The 12166-nt window shown below is 42.5% G+C and overlaps 1 protein-coding gene and 1 pseudogene across 1 annotated transcript; both read right to left on the minus strand.

Annotated features, from left to right (window-relative positions):
* Positions 1-4216: 4216 nt before the first annotated feature.
* Positions 4217-7464, minus strand: LOC133011193 (flavin-containing monooxygenase 5-like). Its single transcript, XM_061078896.1, has 5 exons — positions 7300-7464; positions 7055-7214; positions 6777-6919; positions 4468-4580; positions 4217-4379 (listed from the first exon to the last, which is right to left on the minus strand). Exons 1-5 carry the CDS (start codon positions 7462-7464, stop codon positions 4217-4219), a joined length of 744 nt encoding a protein of 247 aa, XP_060934879.1.
* Positions 7465-8696: 1232 nt separating this feature from the next.
* Positions 8697-11773, minus strand: LOC133010798 (flavin-containing monooxygenase 5-like; annotated as a pseudogene).
* Between the last annotated feature and the right edge of the window lie 393 nt (positions 11774-12166).

Raw genomic sequence — 12166 nt, forward strand, 5'->3', positions numbered from 1 at the left:
AAAATAACGTTCTCTTATTCATAATATTAGTTAGTTACAATTAATATTCATCCTATTAGGTGCTGCTATTTTATTCTGTTTCACTCATTAATTTCCACTTGGTGACCACATATGTTAATTTCTCCAAGGCAAGGCAAGAAGCCATTTCCCTTAGCCTCATTGCAGTTGTAGGACTGTCCATACTCTTCCATCTCAAAGCGATCACTCTCCTGGCTTGAAGCATACACAGGTACCGTTAATCAAAGGTGCTGTCTTTCGGCTTGGTACAAAGTGATTAGGATAGATAGCTAATATACTGAACTTTGCCTCAAGAGGGACCTCTATGGCAGCTATACGTGAGACCAGGTTAACTGTATTCTTCCAAAACAACTGAATTTTTGGGCATTCCCACATACAGTGCAACAGTATGAACATTGCATTTAGGACAATTATCAGGAATGTCAGGGTTAAACTTATTGAGTTTCACAGGCGTGACATATGTCCTGAACAGCCATTTATACTGTAACAGTTTCAATGCAGTGTTAATTGTCTGCGTTTATGCTTTTAAGCAAGTATTTTCCTCAGTGATATCTACTCGTAGATCGTCCCTCCAGGCATTAAGTCTGGAGTGTGAGGTGTCTATGGATTTGGATCTCAGCATAGTATACAATAATGCCATTTGTCTTCGACTATTTCCACTATTTACAGTAATACTCTCTGTATCTGAGAGGGGCGACTCCTCTAAGCTGTGAGTCTGTGATGTTATAAAGCTTCTTAACTGTAAATATTTAAAGTAGTATTTTCTAGGGATACCATATCTATGAACCAGCTAATCAAAAGTCATTAGTTTCCCTTCTACATATAAATCAGCTATTTTGCCCAAACCTTTGTCCGCCCATTGTTTGAATCCACCATCAGCAAGCAACCAGCACGACACAACACAACCGCAGCCCCATCTCCACAAGAACAAGAGCGTGCGACATCCACCATCTTCCAATGACTGAGGTGCAAAATCCAAGAGCAGACGCCGATGCAGTGATGTATGTCTACAGAGCCTTGACACCAGAGGAGATGCGCTGAATTTCCAGTGAACTGTCAGACAAGGCGAGACAAGGAGGGCCTGCAGTTGTTGAAGTACTTGCCCACATTGTACAAAGGCAGAATTTGAGAGAAACCAGAAGTCTCTCGCTCCACAGCATGAAACTAAAATGGGGCAGAGTATAAGGAGACTGGCACAGGGACAGACTTGCGCTATGACTGGAGAACAAATGCTGTTCGCGGACATGTGGAGAGACTCTATGACAACAGCCTGCTGAAAAGGTGCTCAGACGGCCGTCAATGTCTGTTTTAAATGTTTATCTGTTGTTTCGTTTGTTTTTGTTTTTATTGAAAATTGTCGGGTTTCACAAATTACTCCTTCACGTTTTATTTCAAACTGTTAACATTTTCTGACAGGCGACACTACAGGAGGCCAGGACAAACAAGCCCCTGGCCAACCGTCACTTGAAAATGGGTTTCATTGAACTAACACAATGTGAAGGAAAGGAATATTGTCATGTGGCTGTTGACATGTTTTCCCTACAGATAAAGCAGATGCCTCTGCAGTGGCAAAGGTGTTAGTGCAAGAAAACATTCACCCTGGGAATCCCACATGAAATCAACAAGGGGCGGAGCAGTTGAAAGAGAACATTGGAACAATTAAAAACAAATGGTCAATTGCTGTGATGACACAAAACTCTCATGGATCAAAGCACTACCGGTAGTGTTAATGACCATGATAGGGAGGAGAAGGGCCAGAACAGGTATGTACTGTGTGCACATAACCAAAATGTTGAGCCTTATACACACAGGTAAATGCAGCAAATCCCGCAACCAGCAGAGGGCCAGTTGCATAACCGGAAACCAGGAGACTGGGTGCTGATATGGGACCTGAACAGGAACCACTGGAGGAGGCTCAGATGGACAGGACCCCATCGGGTGCTCCTCACCACACCTACAGCGGTTGGTGTGAAGGAAGTCACCACAGGGACACATGCCAGCCATTGCGGAAAGGTGCCGCCACTTGAGACGGAGGCCCAGAGAGAGAGTCCCGCTTCCCTCACAGGCGAGGAACGGGGCAGCAGAGAGACAACGGCTCTCACTAAGGTGTAAAAAAACATAGCAACAACCAACAGCTGTTGCAGAGCAAGGAAGAAACTGCAATAAAAGAGACAGAAGGAACTAAAAAAAGAAGAAATACCAGGACCAACTCATCATAACTGACCCGACAGTGAAATGGAAATCATTTATTTTATCTTATCATTTTTAACAGAGCGCCACGACCATGAGTTCAAAACTGACTGTGGAAATATCCAAATTCAAGATCATTGAGCATGCAATGCTCCAACATCATGTAGAACTCCTAGCTCTGCCTGCTAGTTTCAATGACAAAGAATGCTGGCCAGTAAGTAGTCCAGATTATACTTATAGCATCATGGCAGGAGTGTGGATAGCCCCATGGAAAACTCAAACCCAAATAATGTTCTTAGGATTTAATGTACGTAATTATTCTGCGAGTGCATCCTCTGTCAATGTTTTCTTTATGTGTACAGGATCCTAGCCACATAATTATAGCAAATATTACTTATTGTAATCAAACAAAGACATTTTATTTTAACCGACAGTCTGCACTGCCAGAAAAGGTGTTTTTAGTCTGTGGGGAACAGGCTTACAGCTGTTTTCCAAGTGAATCCCAGTCATTTTTAGTACCCCTAACCAGGGAAGTATCTGCTTACATCACTCCACCCTCATATGGGGTGTTTTACATCCATAGAAGAGATTCAGTCACTATCCACATTGTTAGAATATCACATGAATCTTTCTACAACTGCCATAACAGCTACATCAAGGTGTTTAGACGACGAAGCACATGTAGCAACAGAAAACAGATTGGCCTTGGACCTTTTGCTGGCCTCTCAGAGTGGTGTTTGTCAAGTTATTCATACTGGATGTTGTTCTTATATTGCTAGTAAAGACGCGGAGATAACTTAGCTAAAACAGAATACTGAACAAGGGATAAAGGATCTGCATGAAGTGCACGGATGGGACCCTTTTTTTCGAATGTGTTTGGCCCCCTGTCATCCATGGGTACATAGTCTTTTCGCACACTGATTATAAGCATTGTCATGTTTTTGATTGCTATTTCTGTTATCACTTGTATGATTGGCCTGATACGCAAACAATGCACTAAGGCCATTGTTACCGCTTTGCAAATTGACCTCTACCCTATCCCAGACTGGATTCCACCATATGATGATGTTGATAATATAGGACATAACTGAAGTAACCCAGACAGAGTGGGATTTCCCCCACCTTATAATGCATTGTTGATCCAATATGATCAAAAGGGCGGATTGTAAGGGAAATATAACCATGACCATAATAATCATGTTTATTTCCCCTTTTTATTGATCATAATTGAATCTCTAGACACAGTAACCTGATTTTCTGTGTCACAATGTAACCTCTATCATGCTGCCTCTCGTACTACTGAATGTGTATTGGCCTGATTACAATAGCCACTGTAACCTGATTTTCTCTAGACACAGCCCTTTACTACTGAATGCATATTGGCCTGATTGCTAGACTAGGCATTGTTGTATTCATGTGATCAAAGGATCTCAACCTTTCCTGTTTAACAAACCCCCTCCAGAGTGGGAGGGGTCAGCCGAATGTATAAAAGAACTGAACTGTTTTCTATCTGTGTGCATATTACAACTAAACCCTGTGGTATGCACCATGCTCGAGCATTAAAGGTGATGATCCTGTAAGAGTTTTTGAGACTTGTTTCTTCGTTGGTAGTGGGATTGTAGAAATTGCCACAACAGTACCAAGGTAATTAGTGCAGACCGTAAGGATGGTGGCAGGATTCCTGATTCATATGCCTCTTCGAACATTTCTAGCAGTGGAGGGAGCAATTTTTCTGGAAGATTGATTAGTTCTTCAAAATGGGACTTAGATTTAAAGCTTGTATAGTTTATCATGATGCCTCTAATGTAAGCTTTAAATGCTACCCATTTAACACTTGCACTTGTTTGATCTATATTCAACTAGAAGTAGATGTCAATGTTATCACCAAGAAATTTAACAAATTTGGGGTCTTGCAGCCATTTGGTTTGAAAGCGCCATCTAGGGGGACATCGAGCAAGCCTTGGTATACAAAGGGTTAGAGAGATGGGGGCATTGTGTTATGGTTTAGTTAGGTTTTGGACCCCACAGCAGACACAAACGAGAAGTTGTAGGTTATAATAAAAATTATTTCTCGGAGAGGTGCAAGCAGGCTGGAGTGGCAGGGTACTGGCTGGTTTGTAGATCCAGGGAGGAACGAGGAAGCGGCATCCAGCAGCAAGGCACACGAAGGTCTGGGTGGAAGTAAAACACAGGGATTAGAAAACATCCAAAGAACACTAGAATAGGGAAGCTAGCAAAGCAACAACTACCGGAGTTTACGGAATAATCCGGCACTGGAGTGGTGAGCAGACCAGGCATTTATTGAGGAGGTGAAGAGATGATTGAGATCCGGTGTGCCTCGTCTGCTGTAGCCAGGAGCCAAGCCACGCCCCCTGACACACACAACACATAAGGGGAACACAACAGGGAAGGAGGAGAACAACAACAACACCCCACAACACACAATCCCCACACATGGTCGGATAGAACTATACTATCATAACCACATTCGTTTACCTGGGGTAGTAAAGTCATGGAAATCAAAAAATAGTCAATACGTGATGATGCTTTATGAGTACCTGAACAACACGAATACTCCTTTCTGCTGGGATGGAACTTTCTTTAGACCTCAATTAAGTTAAGATCATCTATAGACTGTAGCAAGAGCTTTCTAGTATGAGGATGAGAGTGGTCAATGCCTGAAGAGCAATCGTTAACGGGATCTAGCACACAGTTATAGTCACCACCAATTACATATTTTCCAGGCATAGACGATATAGTAAGAAAGAGACTCCTAAAAAAAGAGTGATTGTCCTCATTAGGTCCATAAATGTTGACCAACGTAATTTGGACTTCTAATATTGTTCCCTGCAAAATAATATATCTGCCAGCTGGATCAATTATTTCCTGGTTGATCTTGAATGGGATTGATTTGTGGATCAAAATTATGACGCCTCTGGTTTGGGAGTTAAATGGGGTCAAATTTGTCCAGGCCATCTTTTTTTAAGTTTGTTAATATCAGTCAGATGTGATTCCTGCAGAAAAATAATTTGAGATTTAAGAAGTCTAATCCTGCCTAGTACCTGTTTTAATTTCACTAGCTTATTTGGGCTTATCTGGGCTTTGGTGTTGACCATCTCTGGATTGTGCCGTCTTGAGCCTGAGTATGTGCAGTGGTGATCTGGGAACGGAGCCGCTGTATCGCAGTCCTGCTGATACACATGCTTGACAAATCACAAGTCAGTCTTAGCTGTCAATCATGATGTTTCACCCTGTTTTTAAAGCAACAAATAACCAGAAAAAGTGTGATAAGAACTACCTTATATGACAGATAGCATTTTTGAGATTTTTTTTTTTTACTTGTACCTTGACTTTTTAGTTTGGTCCATGTTCCATCCACCAACATCGAGGAGGTTTTGCTTATTGGGAAGTGGAATGTCATACTACTTTATATACCGTCTATGGCAGTGGTTCTTAACCTGGGTTCGATCGAACCCCAGGGGTTCGGTGAGTCACTCTCGGGGGTTCGGCAGAGGTCAAGACACACACAGTATAGCCCGGTTCACACTAGCAATGTCTGGCTGTTTTTTGTCGGCCGTCAAAAAATTGGCTGCCCACAATTTGGTAACACACAATTTTTCTTCGCCGTATCAGATTGCAAACATTTTGTTGCTTAGTAAAAATGTGTTACACAAAACAAATTCAGCCCACTCGTATTATTCGTGACGTCACACTCCGCTTGGCCGTCATTGGCTGCAGCTTAGCTTTGATATCTGTGCTGCAGGGAACTTGGTGAGCTCAGTAGTCGACTTGTGGCTGTTGTGATTGTACGTCATTCAGCAGAGCCAGCTTCAACAGCAACTCTTCAGAACAACAACGCTCTCAACATTTTGGTGTCACCAAATCGTACCATACCCCCTTATTGCTAAGAAAGACCTTGAGATACTCACACCGTTTGTTACAACATATTTTTGCGAGCAATCCTTTTCGAGGATAGTAGACATGAAAATTAAGAAAAGGAACAGACTTTGTTGCGAAAATTATATGAGAGTGGCACTTGCCAAGGTGAAGCCGCGCATTCCTGAACTTGTATCTGAAAGGCAACAGCAAAAGTCACATTGATTTGCAGTAAATATTCATTGAGTTATGTTTTTGTTGGTTTTTATGGTTGGTTTTGTTCTTTGAACATAGTGATTTTGTGTGCAACTGATGCATGGTTCATTTGGTGCACTAACAAAATATATACCTATGTTTTGAAGAAATCATATTTTATTTTTCCAATTACGAAGGGTTCGGTGAATGCACTGATAAAGCTTGCAGGGTTCAGTACCTCTAATAAGGTTAAGAACCACTGCTCTATACAGTTGGATGAAAGGGGATGCTGATGGATGCATGTATAGAAAATGTCTTCTACACAATCTTGCCATGTAATAAAAACTGTACACTGTAAGAAATAATAATGTATCTCTAAGGATAAACCTCATTACAAAAATCTACAGAATTAGTTCAAAGCACATAACTGTTTCAGGACCCGTGAATGTTGTCAAGAAGCATTGAAGACAAGGCTTTTCAGCTCTTTTCTGTCTTACCTTCTCAGCAGATCTACTGACGTCCACAGCAATGTCCCCTCCGGAATTACCCATGCCAACCACCACCACCCTCTTTCCTCTCAAGGCCTCTGCATCTTTATATTCCCAGCTGTGAAAACACCTGCCAGTAAAGGTCTTGTATCCTGGAGGGAAACAGATGGGGAAGTGGCAAAGGAAGACAATAAGGTGTGCTCATTCCCCCCCAAGAAAAAATGATTCCACTTTAGATCCCTCAGTGTGCTTGATAATACTGATATATCAGCAGGTTGTTGACTGACCTGGAAAACCAGACAGGGGAAATGTTAGATTAGTGAAAAGACCTGAACACACCAGGACAGCATCAAAGACGAGCATTTCTTCCTCTACATCCCTGTTCATGGTCACTACGTCCCACTGACCAGACAGAGAGAAATCTGGTCTTTGTGTCGCACTCCTCACCTTGGTAAACATGTGAAACATGTTAAGATTGTTGATGCTACATAGGTTTGTGTGATCAATCCTTGACACTCTTGCCGTGTTTAACTACCTGAAAGTTGATGTATCTGAGCAAGTGAAAGTGCTCAGCATAGAGACTGAGGTACTGCAGGAGCTGAGAGTGGAGCATGTAGTTTGGATAGTTTTCCGGCATGGGAAAGTCACTGAAACACATCATCTCTTTCGAGGTGTTGACCACCAAACTAATCAACATTTAAACTGCAGAGAGACGTCAGTTATTGTATATATTCAACTGCTGCTTTGAAACAACCAAGTAGAAGACTTACTGAGAGGTGGTGCAGGCGTAAATCAGAAACCAGAGACCAGTCAGAACTCCACACTCCAGAAAAGTCCAAAGTCACCATATACTGGTGAGATCAGTCTCAATATATTTTCAAAATAAAAAAGGAAGTCTTATGAATATCATGCTGCGACATCTCAACTGGTACTCAACTGGTACAATTAACCATTGTTGTTCTCTACAGTCCACCAGGTCTTTTGGGAGATTTCTGGGAGGAATTAGACGTCCTCTTCTTGAACATCCCAGAAAATGGCCCTCCACTTGTCCTTGGTGACTTCAACATCCCGACAGGGAAGTAATCTGACATATTTTTACTTTCTTCCTTTTCTCTCTCGCTCAGTCCTTCCCCTCCTACTCACAAAGCTGGTGACCTCTTTTTTTTTCACAAGAAACTGCTCTAGTAAACCCTCCCCTGAAGAAACCCACACTCAACCTGTCTCAAGGGTGCACAATTTCCCAGTGTGTGGCCAAATAACCCAGGGACATAAAAAAAACTAAACAAAAGAAGACTTTCTGCCGAGTAACAATGAATTCCTCCTCAACAGTGTTTATCAGCTACGAAAACTTCACTAGTCTTTTCCTGTAAATAATTACATCTCACTCTGGTGTTTTCCTAAGTTTTTGGCGAGAGGGACCCAAGAAGACACCCTGATTTATGAGGTTTATTTGTTATATTTCTTCTAAAACTCATGCTTTTGAAAAAATAGTGACATTGGTTTATAAGAATTTATTTTTTAAATAAGAAAGTGTTTTAATACATCAAATATAACGATACAAGTTTAACTAATGAAGACATTACCCCAAAATTCATTCCCATAATCAAAAGCCAAATAGCAGGATATTATGACTAAGTTGGATTTCTCAGTGTTTCAGGGATCCAAAACCGTAGATACATTATTTGGTTTTGTACGTTTCTGTGTTTTTATATATTATATATTATATCATGTTTAGGAGTCCCGTGCTAATTGGCAGCTTTCGATGCTTTTGATTTTGCCTTGATGAGCCTCTCCAATATTTGCTACCTTTGTTAGTGCAACTTTGCTTTTATGACCAGACAATTCATTTTCCCCTTTGACATTTTTTGGGACCCTAAAACACACTGCTGTGATTCGATCGTGTCTTGTGTGACTGCAGTCTCCGGAGTATTAGACCATCTTTAGATGGAGCTTGGACAGCAGGTTGGGCAGAGCAGTCGGGTGGTGCACATGGACGTGGTAGGCAGTGGCTCCTCCCACCATGAGGGTCAGGCTCAGCTTAAACAGGCGGCGGGTGGTGGACGGCTCATGCTCCACCAGCTGGAAGAGATGGAGTAAAGGGTTTTTACATTTGGATACTGAACTTTATGTTAAGATGATGTAAGATGTATATTAAGCATCACACATAAGACTTACATAAAGTAGGAGAAACTAAATGAATTTCAGACCTTTCTGGTTTTCAGGGGCTGGTACATGCGGTCGAACTGGGTGAAGATTGCTCTGCGGGCCCCTTCCCATTTTCCTGGCCCCATCAAGCGGTATTGGTAGGATGTGACGGGTCCCCAGAGGAGCCTCTTAAACAGAGGATAGTCGGTGAAGAAGAGCCAGAGGAGGCTTGGGTACACTCCAATCTCTCCAGCTACGTCGTCCATGTAGCCAACAAAGTCCACATGCAGGGGTGTCAACTTTGATACAATAAAGCTGTGGGGAGGAGAAACCAGTAATGAATGAAAAGTTAGAAGTTCAATATAAATGTAAAAAACGTTAACAATGTCAGTGTCTAGTAATGCTGACAGCTTGTTCTGCCGCCCACAAGTGGCCAGAAAACAATTCAACCCCATTATTGTAGCTTTAATAATACAAGTTTGAGCATATATGTGCCTCATTAATAGTTTTACTTTTTCTCAATGTCCTTGGTGTCCCTCTCAACAGCCTTGATCATGGCCTGGTTTGAGGGCAACTTCTTATGTCCTACGGAGATAAAAACAGTGGACAGACAGAGGTCAATTTGCAGACATGGACTTTAAAGGCAGCTGATGAACTGGAACTGCCTTACCTTTGAAGACACGTGCGACCCAGCGGGCTTGCATTTCGGCCTGGGGCATGATGGCTCCAAGGGCATGGATGAAACCCACAACAGCCAGAGTTGAATGCTCCAAGGTAGGAGGGTAAATGTGCTTGTACAGACCCACACGGTGCCCTGACTTGTACAAAGCACTGCTTGGCAAGAAGGGGAAATCGTAGTTGTATCCTTTCGCGAACACAATTATATCCACCTGTAACAAAAAAGGCAGGAAGTTATTGATAAGCGTACATTTTCTACGTTGTAAATGAGAATTCTTGGGATTGTCTTAGGTGAATTTCGGACCTTTTCCACAAAAGTACCATCATCAAACACCACGGTGGAGCCACGTATCTCTTTCACATTCGGCTTGACAGTGACCGCTCCGGACAGGATCTTCATGGGCAGATCATCGTTGATCACTGGGATCTTACTGAAGAGCCTGGTGAGGCGGCAGAAGAAGTTCGGACAGAAGACAAAGATATTCTGGTGACAAGGACAGACGCAGAGTATCTCATACTCCAACACATCACACATTTCTTCTTTTTGCAAGGGCTTAATGCCTAAATACCACAGAGCAATGTCCTGTGTCTCTGTCCCGACAGTAACCTACCTGTGTGTGGGTTTGAGGGCGTACATGGTGTGGTCATACATGGCATTGATTTTGCCCTCGCCGATCCAGTTGAGGACATTGACCGGCAACAGCTGGAACAAGATGTGGACGAAACGCGTGTTGTATTTCATGTCCACGGGCACGGCGACGAGTGCTCATGTACATCTGCATGATGAAGAGGAACGACAGATCACAATCTGCGCCAACAATCATGAATCAATGTGCAAACAAGTCAAGCACAATAAAAAGTGAATCCCTAACCTCCTCAGCTACTCTGCTGCCCTCTGTTGCGATGTCACCTCCGGAGTTACCGATGCCGATGACCACCACCCTCTTCCCGTACATGTCCTCAGGTCCCTTGTAATCCCAGCTGTGGAAGTACTTCCCCTCAAACGTCTCAATTCCTGCAACACCACACATTTATTGTGTTCCTCTACCAGTTTGTGTGTACACTATTTAACAACAGGGTAATAGTTATGTTATTCCTTCCTGTTATTTTGATGTGTGTTGGAACAGATGTATGAATAGAATGATCTGTCAAGGCATGCGAAATACTTATGATGAACATGTCTGTACCTGGGAAGTCTTTAAGTGGCAGGTTGGGATAGGTGTAGTGTCCCGCGCAGCAGATCACTGCATCGAACACATGACGCTCCTCCTGTCCATCTCTGTTCTCAGTCACCACTTCCCACTGACCAGTGCGGGTAAAATCCGGCCTCTGTCTGACACTTTTAACCGAGGTCTAAAATGTTAGAAATGTAACATTTAGAGTACATTTTTTAATATCTTTTTGGACTTTAGCAACACAGTATAACGAGCCGCGTGCTTCTCTCTGCTCTTGTTACCTGGAAGTGAATGTGCTGCAGCAGTTTAAAGTGTTCTGCATACATCCTGAAGTATTTCAGGATTTTAGTGTGGTGCATGTAGTTAGGGTAATCAGCAGGGATGGGATAGTCACTGTAGCACATCATCTCTTTGGAAATGTTGATCGTGAGGGAACGGTAGATGCTGGCTCTGTTTGGCTCTGACACTTCCTGCAGAGAAGAGGTTTCAAATGACAAACAAAAAAGGAACAGCAAGGAAAAGAATAATAATGATATGAGAATTGAACAGTCGCTAGTGGCAATTTCAGGTTCAGTATCTTGTCCCAGGACACTTGGCATGTTGAATGGGGAAGACTGGGATTGAACCACCGACCGTCTGGTTAGAGGTTGAGCATCTCTACCCCACTGAGCCACAGAGGACATGAATACTGTTTTGTACTCAGTTTCAACGATGAATGACTCAAAGGTGTTAGATAAAATGTGATGAGCTGTGAGTCCATCTGAATTAAACTACAGAAAGAACAGTGTTGACTTTGCTCTGTGTTCAACAAATTGCCACTGCAATGCTTTAATACAATTGGTTGGTTGCCAGTGTTTGTTCTGAATGGTGACTTGCCTTGAACCTCCACAGTCCACCCATATCATCGCTGCTTTCAAAACAGGTTGGCACCATGCCCTCATCCAGACAAGCCTTAACGCTGGTGAGACCGCTCGGGCCGGCCCCAATCACTGCTACTTTATGCACCATGATTGAACTACAGGAAGAGAAAAAAAACAGTTAATCTGATGTGATGGAAATCTGGAAATACAAGAGGCTTGAAACACCAAAGTTATCTATGTGTATTAATAAGGGGCTTTCTGCAGAAAGGATCAACACAGAGAAACTACAAGGATCTGAGAGTGAAGATGCAGGACAGTCAAATACAAGGGTCTTATCAGGACTAAGGCTATCTCTGTGGGAGAGAGCTATCGTAACTGATCCTTTGGAGATAAGCACACATACTGTACATTCAGTTCTTTGAGGAGTCTAAAGCTTTTTCATGTCAACACAGTTCAGACCATAAAACAGCTCAGGTCATAAACTCTTTGAATCGTTTGTATATGTATGTAGAACGGTCATAAAAGCCTTTAGACAAGAGCT

This window comes from Limanda limanda, chromosome 9, assembly GCF_963576545.1.
Source record: "Limanda limanda chromosome 9, fLimLim1.1, whole genome shotgun sequence".
Classification (NCBI taxonomy): domain Eukaryota; kingdom Metazoa; phylum Chordata; class Actinopteri; order Pleuronectiformes; family Pleuronectidae; genus Limanda; species Limanda limanda.